The sequence below is a fragment of the Pezoporus wallicus genome, unplaced genomic scaffold, assembly GCF_028554395.1.
Source record: "Pezoporus wallicus isolate ANWC-B61680 ecotype Strahan unplaced genomic scaffold, APGP_CSIRO_Pwel_v1 contig_2908, whole genome shotgun sequence".
Classification (NCBI taxonomy): domain Eukaryota; kingdom Metazoa; phylum Chordata; class Aves; order Psittaciformes; family Psittacidae; genus Pezoporus; species Pezoporus wallicus.
In genome coordinates, this window is record NW_026642179.1 from 5,451,468 (window position 1) to 5,464,566 (window position 13,099).

The 13,099-nt window shown below is 45.3% G+C and overlaps 1 protein-coding gene across 5 annotated transcripts in view; it reads right to left on the bottom strand.

Annotated features, from left to right (window-relative positions):
- IQSEC3 (IQ motif and Sec7 domain ArfGEF 3) overlaps positions 1-13,099 on the bottom strand; it is a 101,850-nt gene that overhangs the window by 35,066 nt on the left and 53,685 nt on the right. For all 5 annotated transcript variants that reach the window (XR_008974733.1, XM_057427935.1, XM_057427938.1 and 2 more), the window contains exon 3: positions 4,536-4,824. Coding sequence is in view for 4 of the 5 variants with exons in the window: in XM_057427935.1 (XP_057283918.1) it covers positions 4,536-4,824 (289 nt within the window). In the remaining variant the exon portion in view is untranslated. The remainder of the gene's footprint in view (positions 1-4,535; positions 4,825-13,099) is intronic.

Consider the following 13,099-nt stretch of genomic DNA (forward strand, 5'->3'; position numbering starts at 1 on the left):
CTGTGTTTTGGCTTCAGTCTGAGAACAATGCTGATAAGACACTGGTGGTTGTTGCTAAGTTGCTTACTCTAGATCAAGAACTTTCCAGTTTCCTGTGTTCTGCCTATGAAGAGATGCACAAGAAGCCAGGAGGGAGCAGAGGCAGGACAGCTGACCCAAACTAGCCAAAGGCATATTCTATTCCATGGAACATCATGCTTAGCTGCTGATCGCTGCTCAGGGACAGGATGGGCATCAGTCAGTGGGTGGTGAGCAATCATATTGCGCATCACTTGGGTTTCTTAGCTTTTATTCCTCTCTTTCCTTCTCCTTTTCTTCTTCTTGTTCATCATAATCACCATCATCATTATTTACTTATTTCTTTTATTAAAGTGTTCTTATCTGAGCCCACAGGTTTTACCTTTTCCCAATTCTCCTCCCCATCTGACTAATGGAAGCAGGGAATGAGTGGCTGTGTCGTACTTATTTGCCAACTGGGGTTAAACCATGGCATCTGCTTACCCCTAATTTAAAAAACATTTTCCTAATATTTGCCCTGCTGCCCTCCCAGAAAGATTTTGATGCTGCAACAAAGAGAAATACAGGGATAAAAAGAGATTCTGAGTAGCACACAAAAGGGCTTTGCTGGGGTTCTTTTTCCTTCTTTCCAAAATGACCATCTTAAATCCCACCATAAAACCAGCATTCCTGTCACATCTCTTCAAGTTGTCCTCCCTTGAAAGGGACTGAGCTATTCCATGGCCCTCCCCTTCAGGAGGAAGGCTCATGCACATAAGTGCAAATTAAACCAATAACCTACACAGGCCCAACCCAGATAGTTATTACTGACAACTGACCGTGAGCACTTAATATAATGGTCTGGTTAATGAAAATGTAGAGCTAATTGTGTTGGGAGGGAAAGAGGAACAAATGGGAGGGACAGATACAGCCATCTGAGGAACAGAATAATAGTAAAATGCAAAATAAGGCAGAAGCAAGAGCCTTACAATTATCTGAGGTTTCCAAGGAGGTGACAGCCATTCTGAAAACATGAGATTCATATGCACTGATCTTATTAGAGGCAAAGACAAGATGTCATTGCTGATCTGAAGTAAAAGGCCAGTTTATCTCATGCAAGGACAGTTCCCGAAAAAAGCAGACTTTCAATAATCACCAAGAGGAGAGATCCTTCCAAAAGTCTAACAGAATGGTGCAAGCTGTCAGCACCTTGATAAAACATCACCAGCTTTTTGCAGCCCATTATCTCAGTCCTCCCAAAGGGCTAAAGCATCAAGGAGCAGAACAAGATGTAAAGTGACGGGACTCCCAACCTAGTCTGTTCTCCACCATGTACCAGGTGTGCAAAGATGTGTTCTGCACGTGGTCCACTTCCATCCAGCCTTATCCAAAGCAAGGGGAGTCCTACAGTGTCTTGTGGCTGTGATGACAAGGACTGGGGAGTGATCCAAAGGATGCTTGAGAAGACTGGTAAAGCCAGAAGAAGCAGCCCCACAGAGAACTTCCCTCCCCACTCTTCCTTGGTAGGAGTGGGTCTCTGTCTCTCCTTGATGTAGCCCAGGCATTTTCTGCTTACTGATGTCTGAGACATTCACATTTGCTATCAGGTCAAGCCAACTGCAGAGGAATTAAGGATTTCACAGTGCTGTGGCCTGTTTTCTTTCTCTTGAGAGGAGGAAAGGGCATCCATTAGCACCACAGCAGTCACAGGTAATGGAGATGTATGTCTGGCTTGCTGGAGGAACCTTCTCTTCCCATTTGAGAGGGGAGAAAGGCCAGACATGATTGGCCTTCTCTCACTCCTAATAAACCCTGTGAATCACAAGTAATTGCCTACTTAAAGCTGCTCTTCTCTGGGGAATGATCTGACAGCTGGCGCCAAAGGAAGGGGAAAACAGGAGGGGGTCACAGGGATTTCTAAGAATAATTAGCTTAATATATTTCTGGGTCTCAACATGAACACTTAGTCTGAGCAATTCAGGCCCTGTGGCTGAATTAGAAATGGCTGGGAAATATCCATTGCCATGAGGGATTGCACATGAAGGGAGCTTTAACAAGGTCAGCCTAAGGCAAATCAAAGTGCCAGGCCTGGATATGGCCAAACCTTTGAGGTACACACCCCATGGCTTTGTTGCCTATAGGCATAAATTTATAGATCTGCCAGGAGAGAATGGGCCTGATCTTATTCTCATTTAGCACTGGTTTTCCACCCAGGTTGCCACTGAGGATGGCAGCATGCTACCATGTTAGCAAAAAGAGGATCATGCTCAGTGACAGAATCTGAGTCACTCAAGTCAATGCATGCATTGTAGAAAATAACAAAAAGACATCGAGAGCATACATGCTCTCTGTCACCCATTCTTAATCCCTCTGCCTCTCACCAACCTTTCACAATGGAAAGACATTGCTGTAAGAGCCATGTGTAAATGGGACATTTTCCTTCATCCATGGTACATCTACCATGTTTCAGCACAGCAGAAGAGTACGCACGACTGAAAGTGTGCTCCTCTCTCCTGTGATCCCCGACAGTACAATAGAATCTCAACACAGGGGAAATTAAGAACTTGATTTTCCTTTCCAGCTTCCCAGCATAGTGCACTTCTGCTCTGCACACCATCACATGCTTTGTTTCATGGGATAGAGAGCAAATAGAGCCATGACCCCACTCACCAACCATCTAGTGTGAGGACCTGAAACTCCAAGCCCTGCAGAAGAGTCTCTAGGCTACTCTCCTTCCTCACCAGCACTCACGCGTCTCCTAAAAGGTAAATGTGACTTCAACTGCACTTTGAGACTAAAAATGTCTCCTTCCACCTGCTTTTCGTACTGTAAATTCTATGAACATATTACAGTCTGTGCTATGACTAGAAAACTACTGGGACAGTGCTTGAGGGTCCTAGCACTTTTCACTCCCTGAAAATCTCTCCTTCCAGAGCTGGAGGCAATCACCTGAGGACATCCATCAGGCTGGAGGAGAACGCACCCTGTAAGCCCCCTTTGCTTTGAGGAAAGTGGTTTCACTTACAAGATAGGCTACATCCCTGCAAGGTCAGGATTGCAAGGCACCACAATTTAATGAGTGAGCAGCTAACATGCACCCAGGGCAGGTCTGGCCTCTGCTGCAAAAACAGTGATAGGACAACATGACCTTAATGCTAAAATAACGCAGGACAGACACTCCCCAGGACAAATCAGAGCAGCTCTAGGACACTGAGGAAGCTAAGCCCAGATATAGCAGCCAAGGTCTGGCCCACCCTGAAGACATGTCACATTAGTTTGTGAGGCCAGTTAATTGGTCTCTCTCATTTCTTTTCCTTGTGTGAAGCAAGAATTCTGTCTGAATTGAGTATGCAACATTTTGAGAAAGACGGAGCTAAAGAGCCAAGGTCTCTTTTCTGCTCAGGAATTTATTGGTCCATTGATCTGACATATATGTTTAGGGACAGCAGCAATGCCTTGAGGGAAGTGGTTGAGAGATGTCCCTAAAGCAGCAGCTTCTTCTGTGGGAACCTCATTAGCTGAGACCCTTCATCTGCAATAGCACAGCTCCCACTGAATTCTCCAACTGAACGTGATCTGGACACTGTCACTAGCATTTGCTTGTCCTCCTTATCTCACATACCACAGGGTCTGCATATCGAACGGCCTCTCCTTGAGCTGCCATCCCAGGGAAAAGTCAGAAACCATTCTTTGGGTTTTGTTTTGCACAACAGCTCTGCTGGGCTGTAGTCTGCAGAGACATGGGTGTAGGGGGCACGTTCCACCTCATTGTTTTTGAATGAGGAGGCCAGCTGCTATTAGCCCCTGTCTTGCAGTCCCCTGCAGAGAGCCCATCAGGAGGTGCAGTTTGAGATGGTACACTTGTGATCTGGAGCTAGGCTGTAGCCTCAGGCACAGGAAGTAAGGCTTGCAGCTTTGAGAATTTAATCACTTTCAGCCTGGTAAACTTGCCTGTCTCTTCAGCACTCATCACTGGATTGAAGGCAATAATGGTAGCACTACCCAAACAATCGTGGTAGACACTGTGCAGGACACTCACTAAATAAATCCCTCTACCCCTGTAAACACATGCTTTGAAGAGACTAATGCAGAAGTGCACTGGGGGTCTGCTGAGCATGATCCAAGAAGGAAAGACAGCTCTTGGAGACCTCTCCCATGAAGGAAGACTTTTGGGACCAGTTGCTGGGAGCCCTACAGGCACTGTTTGCTTGTGAGCCAGACAGTATCTCTGGATGCTGCAGCTCTTGACTGCCTGCAACTCATCTCTAAGCCTACAGTGACAATGGAGTATCTGTGTCCATGTTGGACCACAGAACCTGGGAACCGGGGAGCACAGCCCAGCAGGTTTGGGTGAAAGTGTTTTGCAGTCAGAAAGGGGAAGCTACTTCCTCCATCAGCCCCATGGAGCTAAATGGGCCGGGCCTGCTCAGGTGAACGAAGGGCTAAGGTATTTGCTGAAAGATGTCCCACCACAGTGAGAATGCAATCCCACCCATCCCGTCCCCTTTTCCCACAGCCTGAGGAGGAAGCCCCTGTACCTGTTTATTCTTTAGGTCAAGGGAGAGCTCATAATCGGAGGCAGCTGCATGGGAACACGAGGCCGTCCCTTTGCTGCGCTGCACTCTCACTGGGGAGCCCGTGTGGTGGAGGCTCGCCTTCTGCACCAGAGGGGAACACCCCGCTGCCTGCTCTTCTTGGAGCTCCGCATGCTGGGCTTTTAGCGTCTGGGTGTCGGACCTGCCTTCCTGGCCACTCTGTCTGCCGGCCTCCTTCGGATCCTCCGTTTCACACCCGGCTTTCTTGCTTGTGGAACCGCTGGGATCGTCACTGTGAACAAAACGCAACGTTTCGTTTGGTTTATTTGGTTTTATGATATTGTATGTACGATTATGCTTATTGCTGCCTGCTATACCCAGTCACTGAACTGCATTCTAAGTGTCAGGGGAGCCTGGGCTGTGAAGGGTCTCTCTCAGTGATGGATCAGGACTTTAGGTTGGTGCAGCCAAAGCTCTGATCCCTCTCTCCCTAACAGCAGGCTCCTGTCCTGCATACACCGTATGTGCCAATCCTGAGACTCCTGGAGCTGCCCAGTGCTGCCTTTGGAGGTGGTGCCACAGCCTATGGACACCTCTCCTGCTCTCCATAGCAGCTAGCACCCCTGTGCCCTTGCTGCCTATTGCTCAGCATCAAACTGTGCATCCCAGAGTTCCATCTGGCATGGAGTCTGGATCCCAAGGATCCAGTTTGCCCTGGCATTTCTAAGGGCATGTGGGAAATGGGGCAGAGGCAGCTGAATGTTGCAGAGTTTCCAGAGGAACTCCTGGAGACCTGAGAATATAGATGTTAACAGAGCCAGCCAGCCCTGAGGTCCTGACTCTTTAAAGCAAGTCTACAATACAGCCACAGCAGGCTGCAGAGCTTCCATAAAAGACATTTCTTTCTGACCCACAGATTGCCGTACCACTGAGATCTTGTGTAGAAAGGAAAACCCCTTTTTCTCCTGTCAGCCACAGCAGTATTCGTGTGAAACCAGGGCCAGACAACAGTGCACTCTTAAGAGACCTGACATGCTGCTCCAGGCAGCATAGGATTAGCATACATCTGATCCACTGAAGGGCTGAGAAAGTCTGTCCTTAACCTCTCTTCCCAAATATTCTCAAAAATAACCCAATTTCAAACAAGATTTTGGTATTCTGGGGGACTGTTTGAAGCATCAGAGTGTGTGCTTGTTGTTACATTAGTCTCCTTCCAGTGGCCACAGAGGAATAACAGGATTTCCAGGAGTGTGCAGGGCAGTCTGCATGGATACAGCTCCACTGTTTTCCAGGGGAGGAGTGTTTAGCTGAGAGCAACATCTACTTTGGAAATAATTACTACAGAACCACTGGAGCCAAGGATGTGTACTGCCTCCTGTATTTAAACACCATTCAATTATTTAATTCACTTCTGAATCATATTTCCTTCTGTTGGATTTGCTGCACATGCGACCAGTTCTGCTACCATCTAGATAACAAATCATTTTATGATTGGTGTTGATGTCAGCACAAAATCAAGGAAATTAGATATGATTTTCTGTAGTGCCCAAATTACTTAGGAGCATTTAAGTCTCATTTTCAAAAGTGCTATAAGCACTTAAGAGCCCAAGTCTTCTAACTGTAAATAGACTGGCTCCTAAGATTCAGAGCAATTTTGCATACTTACTAGTACTTTAAAATGAAATTTATTCTCTCCAGTGGTAGCTCTTCTGTTGAGCAGATTCAACAACCAAATTTAGAAATATTCCCACAGTTTCTAGAAGGGCTCCAAGTCTGCTGAGCCAAAAACAGTACCACAACTTCAGAACTAAGGAAGATGAAGTATTTAAAGGCAAAAAGTTTCTTCTTTTATACACACACATGTAGTCACCAGTTAAGACTTCAAAAGTAAATTCACAGAAGAAACCAGTCTCGTACATAAATGTTATATAACCAACTTTGTCAAAGCATATTAAAATGACATATCTGCATGCTCATCAATCAGGAAATACCACCATTAAAATGAGGCATAAAACAGTCCTTTTCAGTTGTATACCTCATAAATTCTTTCCTTGTTCTATTCCTGATGCTATAAAATTGAACACTCTTTTTCCAGAGATGTACATGTAAAGAATGTACTCATTTTTAACTCCTTCTGTTCTATGTCCATCCACATTGCAGGAAACATTAATAAAAGCCTTTTTCCCTACAGCTCACATTGTACCATTTTTATTGGCAGCCTCTGTTCTATCCATTCTCATTTTAACTTTTATTCTCAGCTCAAGGGATGACCAGGTGACATAGATTTCCATCATGTTGTGAATGCCAAAAGCCTCACAAGTGTTTCACGGGAAACGGACTGTGTCCTACAAAGCAATTTCAGCTAGGTGCATAAGCTCTGATTCAGCAAGACACATACCCCAGATTGCTTTGCTTAGTCAAGGCCACAGTGCATACAGACTTTCTTTAAGGCAGATCAGGATCTGAGACAGTAGACGAAAGAGCTAGAGAGTTGACTTACCTTGGAGCATGAATGGGCTCTAAATGCCAGAAAATATTCCTTCATGTGATGATGATGATGATCCTTGTTTGGATATGCTCCAAACACTTGCACATATGCTTAACTATTTTTCTGAAGGCGTCCACTGACTGCTTATGGTAGAATGTGAAGTGTGAGTGTAAGAGTTTGCAGCATTCAGGCTCATCACTGTAAGGCTGTACATCATGCCTAGTGTATGCTACCTATTTGGCTTTCTGTCACACACCATTTAAAGCTTGAGTGAGTAACATTCATAGTGACAGGATATTCTGGATGTTCTGTTAATGTAGAAGAAAAACCAGCAGGCTTTGTCAAATAACAGAACAACCCAGGTTGGGACGGAAGGCTGTAGGTCTCTATTTCAACTCCCTGCTCAAAGCAGGGGCATTTTCAAACAGATAAGGTTGATCTCAAGGCAACCTTTGAGTATCTTTGGACATAAAGTTTCTCTGGAAATTGGCTCTCTGGATAGCCTTGTCAAGGTCCTTAGTGCACTACTAAACCTTAATGGCCTGACTGGCCTCACCTGGGCCCCCCCAAATATCCCCTGCAGTTTCGCCTTTTCAGCCCAGCCCAGAGCACTCAGCCCCTGCCTCAACAACACTGTAAGCTTACTGGTCTCCAGCTCTGCCACAGGCTTCCCCTTTCCATGGCCATGGACCAACGTGATCTGGCCACTGACTCCACAGCTTGACCTTGGACCTGCCTCACCCCCGAGGGCCTACCCATCGATGCCTAGGCTTTGTCTGACCCTAGGTGTCCTCACTGGACCAGATTCTTACCCTGGCCAATGAGGCAGAGGCTGTTGGACCAATCCAAATTGCTCAGAAGACCCCTTTAGCCTCCTTAGGCATTTAGGTTATTCCTAAAAACACAGGGTGTTCCTAAGACTGCAAGCACCAAGTGCACATTCAGTCACAGATGTGTGAGAAGCACCACCAAGCTCAGCACTCCCACTCACAGTGAGTACTCCTAAGACACTGTGCTAGGATAAGGACACACTAACCACATGTACGTACAGTATAACCTTGCCTTCCTCCTCTGAGCCCAATGAATACACCAATAATGAATGTATTGAGCTTATGTGTGGAATTTTCTGAGGGTCAAAACTCGGTCAAATCAAAATCAAATTCTACTGAAGCACTCAAAGGCATTTTTCAGCTAGATGTTTTTAGGCTAGGCTAAATATAAACTTTTTAACCCCCTGCTTGTTTGGCTGTTGTGCTGTTCAGAAAGCAATAGAAAATACTCTTGCTGAAGTGGGAATAGTTTCTACATGTTCCTTTGTGAGAAAAATAAATGGCTGAACCACTTCTACATAGTAGGAAAAAAGAAATCTCCAAAAATGAAAGACAAACCTACTTCACCTTTGGGCAAGAGATCAAACCTCAGGAATTCCATCTTCAGATGGCAAACTTTAGTGACTCATAAGCAATAGAAAAAAGGGGCAAAGACAGAGTGTGCTTAGCAGCCTGAACGTTGGCATTACTGCTCTATGGTTCCACTTACCACCCTATATTCCTCATAGGTTTACTCGACCTTGAACCTGTTTCCAAGGAAATGATGTGGGAAGGCCTATTCTCTGTTACTGAGTAGCAGTGACTGCTGAAGCTTCCATATGGCAGACAAAACATGCTGCCAGAGATCGAAACTGATGCGGCAGTGAAATAGAGGCTAAAACCTTAATGATCCTGATTTTTAACCTCTGTCCTGAGTGGCACAGATTAGCACTGGCGGAGCACAGTTTTTGTTCTTAAGTGATACCTCAGGAGCTATTGTAACTACGGGGATACACTTACTTTCCCTTGGCCAGAGAGCCAACCTCCCTGGCTGTAGGATGAAGGAAGGGAATGGAACTTCTGCACATTCTATTTCTTGGATGAGAAAATTTTTCAGACCACTTGTAATAATCAGAGTCCCACACAGAGTCTAAAGTATGTATCCCAATGTCCTGGCCAAACTTCAACTAGGTTAATTTAGTTCTGCATCCCAGCATTCCCCCTGCAGTTTCAGCTGTAATCAGTGTTCTTCACTTGCTGTCCTAAAGTATCATATACCACCACCCTTCATAGTTTTTACAGCTACTCTTGCATGATAAATGAAGCAATTTTCTGCTAGTTGTGCAATCAGGTAGGGAAGGTTTGTAACGTCTTTGACTTCTGTTTGATTGAAAGTTGTAATGCTAATGTAAATCACTTATAATCAGACAAAGACTACAAATTCAGCTGTTCTGTTCATTCTAGATATTCATTCCTACATGACTTTTATGACCCATAGTAACAAGCTTAGTTATTACAAATAGATTTCACCTGCTATAGAAAGTATCTTTCAAGTTTCAGGTATCTCCTGCTACTTTTGCACTGCTGACTTGTATATGCCTTCTGCAGGCAGAAACCAGTTTTGTTAACAAAGATGGTGACTGCAATCTGACTGAGGGCTTATATGAAATACTGTTGCTAGTCTAGCATTTCAAAACAGGGATATCAGGGTTCTGGGCTGAATCCTAGTATTTGTTTCAAGAAAGCAGGATGGTGAAAAAGCTCTTGCCGTATTTTGAGACAATTCAGCTGGGCACCCATAAGTATGTGCAAGCGAGACTTCTGATATTTAGCTTCTATTTGCAAATTTCTCAAGAAGAATTTCTATAAGGAGTACACTGAGGGAAGGATGCACAGAGATGACAAAGGAAAAAGGGGTTTTGATGACTTCCTTATTTCTCCCTTCCTGGTATTTTGGAAACCTGAAGCCCAAATCAGTGACAATTACATTACCAAACCTGAGAAGCCCATCTGCCCATTCTTAGCAGTATCGGCTCCCCATGATGAGCTCTGTCATGGGACAGACCTGACTGATCTTCAGTTCCTACAGCATCAGGATGGTGCATTTCCTTGCATACACCTCACCCTCTCCTTGCTGCTGGAAAGACACATTTCCACCTTGGCAAGGATCTGTGCTTCTAACTGCCAGCTGCGGAGCTGAACCATGGTTATGTGTTGGATCTTGACTGTCAGGCTTAGACATTCCCACACCTGATGACTTAAGAAAGAACATGCAGCCCCTTCCCCCAAATATTTCAAGACAATTTCAAGCTAGACCAGTAGGCAGGAACACAGAAGTTGGATGCTCCAGACATTACATTCCATTGCGCCGCTCTCAAATACCAGAATCAGTTCATGGTCTTATGAGTAATTTTCAGAGCTCTCAGAAAGGTGCTTACAGGGTAGCTGAGTGACTAAATGGGGTTCTCGGGTCAGGAGAGCTACCCTTCTCAAGGACAGTAATGTCAGTCCTGTGAGAAATTAAAACTGAGCTTTCTCACTGATCACCCCAGAGCTACACAACTCTCATGTGGTCAAGACACAAAACTCATCTCTTTGTTCCTTCTCTTCTCACAGAATCAAAATTACTGCAGATGAATGAGGGCAATAGCAGGATAACAAAAACAGCAATGGCTCTTCTGGGCTTGGACAGCAGTGTAAGAGACCAGTCACTCAAGAAGAGGATGCTCAGATGCCCTGTTGGCAGGTATAGTAGTTATGCAAAAAAGATCTAGCTAATTGTATAGGAGGAAGCTGTGGGTGTGAGGTGCTACAAAAGTACTACAGCAGCTGATCTCACCTCCTGTTTGTGTCCCTGTGTCACTCCAGAAGGCCACATTGCCATTCCCCACGTATAACTTACCAAACACTTTCTTCATGGTATTCAAGGTCAGTGTGCAGGACTGTGACCTGTAACTGAGGCAAAGACTACACGGACTAGTTGTGAAGGACCATGAAAATTTATGAATCCATTTCACAGGTCTCTTTACGAGGGTCAGTTGGTTATCGTATATACACTGCTCTAAAGTGCTGTGATTAGTATTGCCATGGCCTGAGAGCCACACAAGACTTCAAAGCTTCAGGGATGTCGGAATAAAAAAAAAACCTTACAAAGTGCCATAGGGAAAATTAGAACAAGAGATCACTGGCTAATGCCAAGATAACAGAGTTCAGACCCCAGGTCTGGAAGAACCTGTGCTTCCTCCATCTTGAGACATCTCAGCAGTTCCCCTGTCCTCTCTCCTTCCCCTGCTCAGAAAATAAATAAATAAATCAATCAATTGCTGAGTTAGCAGGGTCCAAAGTGCCTTTTCAGTTTATTTCATTTCAGTGTTCCCTGAGGACACCCATAACATACGGTGAATGGGTTGATCAGAATTCAATGGAAAAAACGGCTGAGACAGGCTTGGTAATATATTACGGGATCTTTTCAAGGTTCAGTGATTTCTGACATGCTGGGGGCCTGAGTGCTAAAGAATTGCTTCTGATTCACTTTTAAGTTCAGGTTTTAAGGAGACTTGGAGGCAACGTTCTCTGGAAGCATGCTGAAAATGATGGAAGGCAGAAGTCTATCCTGCCAGAGAGGCAGGGAACTTGGAACTTGATCTTGGCAAATCACCCCCTGCCAGCCAAGCTGCAGCTTTCCCAGACAGTCTCCCCAACACAGACAAATATAGGAACAAGATTCTGATTTTGTCTACATTCACGTAACACCTTGCAAAGCAGTGGCATCAAGCCATCTTCTCACACTAGTTTTACCCAAGAGGAATTAATGATAATTAGCCAAGCTTATTACCCATCCCAGAATGTATTACTTGTTTCATGAAAAGGCTGGCAGACACACCTGTAAAATAGATTTGACAGCACAGTATGGTAAATATACTGGAAAGGAAATAAATTTAACATCCTTTCGCACAGACCAAACCAGGCAATACCTTTTCCACATTGCTGAAAGTGGCTTTGGTGAGACGTATATTAAGCAGACAGAAAATGTAATAACACTAGCTAATACCTCATGTTCTACAGCGTTCAACATGCCAAAGTCAGGGCTTTGATTTCAGATTTGGTATTTAAACGTGATCCCTATGTGCTGTATAATTCCCACAGTGTTGTGTTGTTGTGCCTTTTGCTACAGAACAGCACTATGGGAGCTAACTTTACTCATGCCTGTATGTGGCCAGGCTCTGTGGAGAGACTGCAGCCAGCTAAGGACCAGGACCTTTGTTTTTTCATGGAGACAGATAGGTTCCTCCAGAGGGTGACTTGGAATGCCTAAGGCAGCTCCCACTGTAGGAGAAACGGTGTTTGTGGTGCAATGCTAGCTGTGCTGTGTACTGTTGTCACGCAGGTTTTTTCTTATAGTTCCTACGTGCGCCTGAGCGACACCTCAGAATGACACTCAGGCCACCCTCTGTTCTCCTCCCTTCCCAGCCATGCCTCCTGCTGCAGGAGCACAGAGCTCGGTTTAGGAAGTACATCCCATTTCTCAGCTGCCCATCACACCTCAGTGCTTGAAGCCCCAGGCTGGTTGCTGTGCTGTCTCTGCAGGTTAGACTAAGAGAAGGTCCCACAGCCTGTCACTGCAGGGGATGTTACTTGTGGCTGCGTTGACAGAGCACCTATGCTTAACATAGAGGTGTGAAAAGAACCAAGTGGACAGTGAAGGCATAGGGGGACCTTGTTCGTCAGGGTTTAATTACTGTTACCTTAACCCCAGACCTCTTTTGCCTCTGCAATGTTTAGTAAACATGACCTTTAAGGGAAAGAAAAAACAGATGGCATCCTGCATTAGTGTAACTGCCCGCCCAGCACCCCAGGAAAGAGAAACTTGGCTTCTCAGCAGCAGTCTTTCTGCCACTTTGACTCAGATCTCTTGGCTCCTCACCCCTGAGGCAGGTTTGAACATCACCAAATTCGCTGACAAAAGCCTGCCGGTGCAATCATGCAGAAGATAAGATAGAATTTCACTGCTAAAATGAGATGAATTCAGGGCTGGGAGGCAGCAAAGCCTCTACGAGGCAAGGAAACCTTGCAATATCCCTTCAGCCCATTGCTCTCCTATTCCAGCTGCCTGTGAGCTGGCTGAGGGACACAACTCTTGGCACCGATAGACCTAAGCAAGGGCTTCTGTGGTGTTCTTTTTCTACCTGTTGTGACAGACCCTAGGGTGGACTGCAACCCTGGGCTCCTTCCCAAGGGACTGGGGTAATTGGTTTCTGAAGGCACTGATT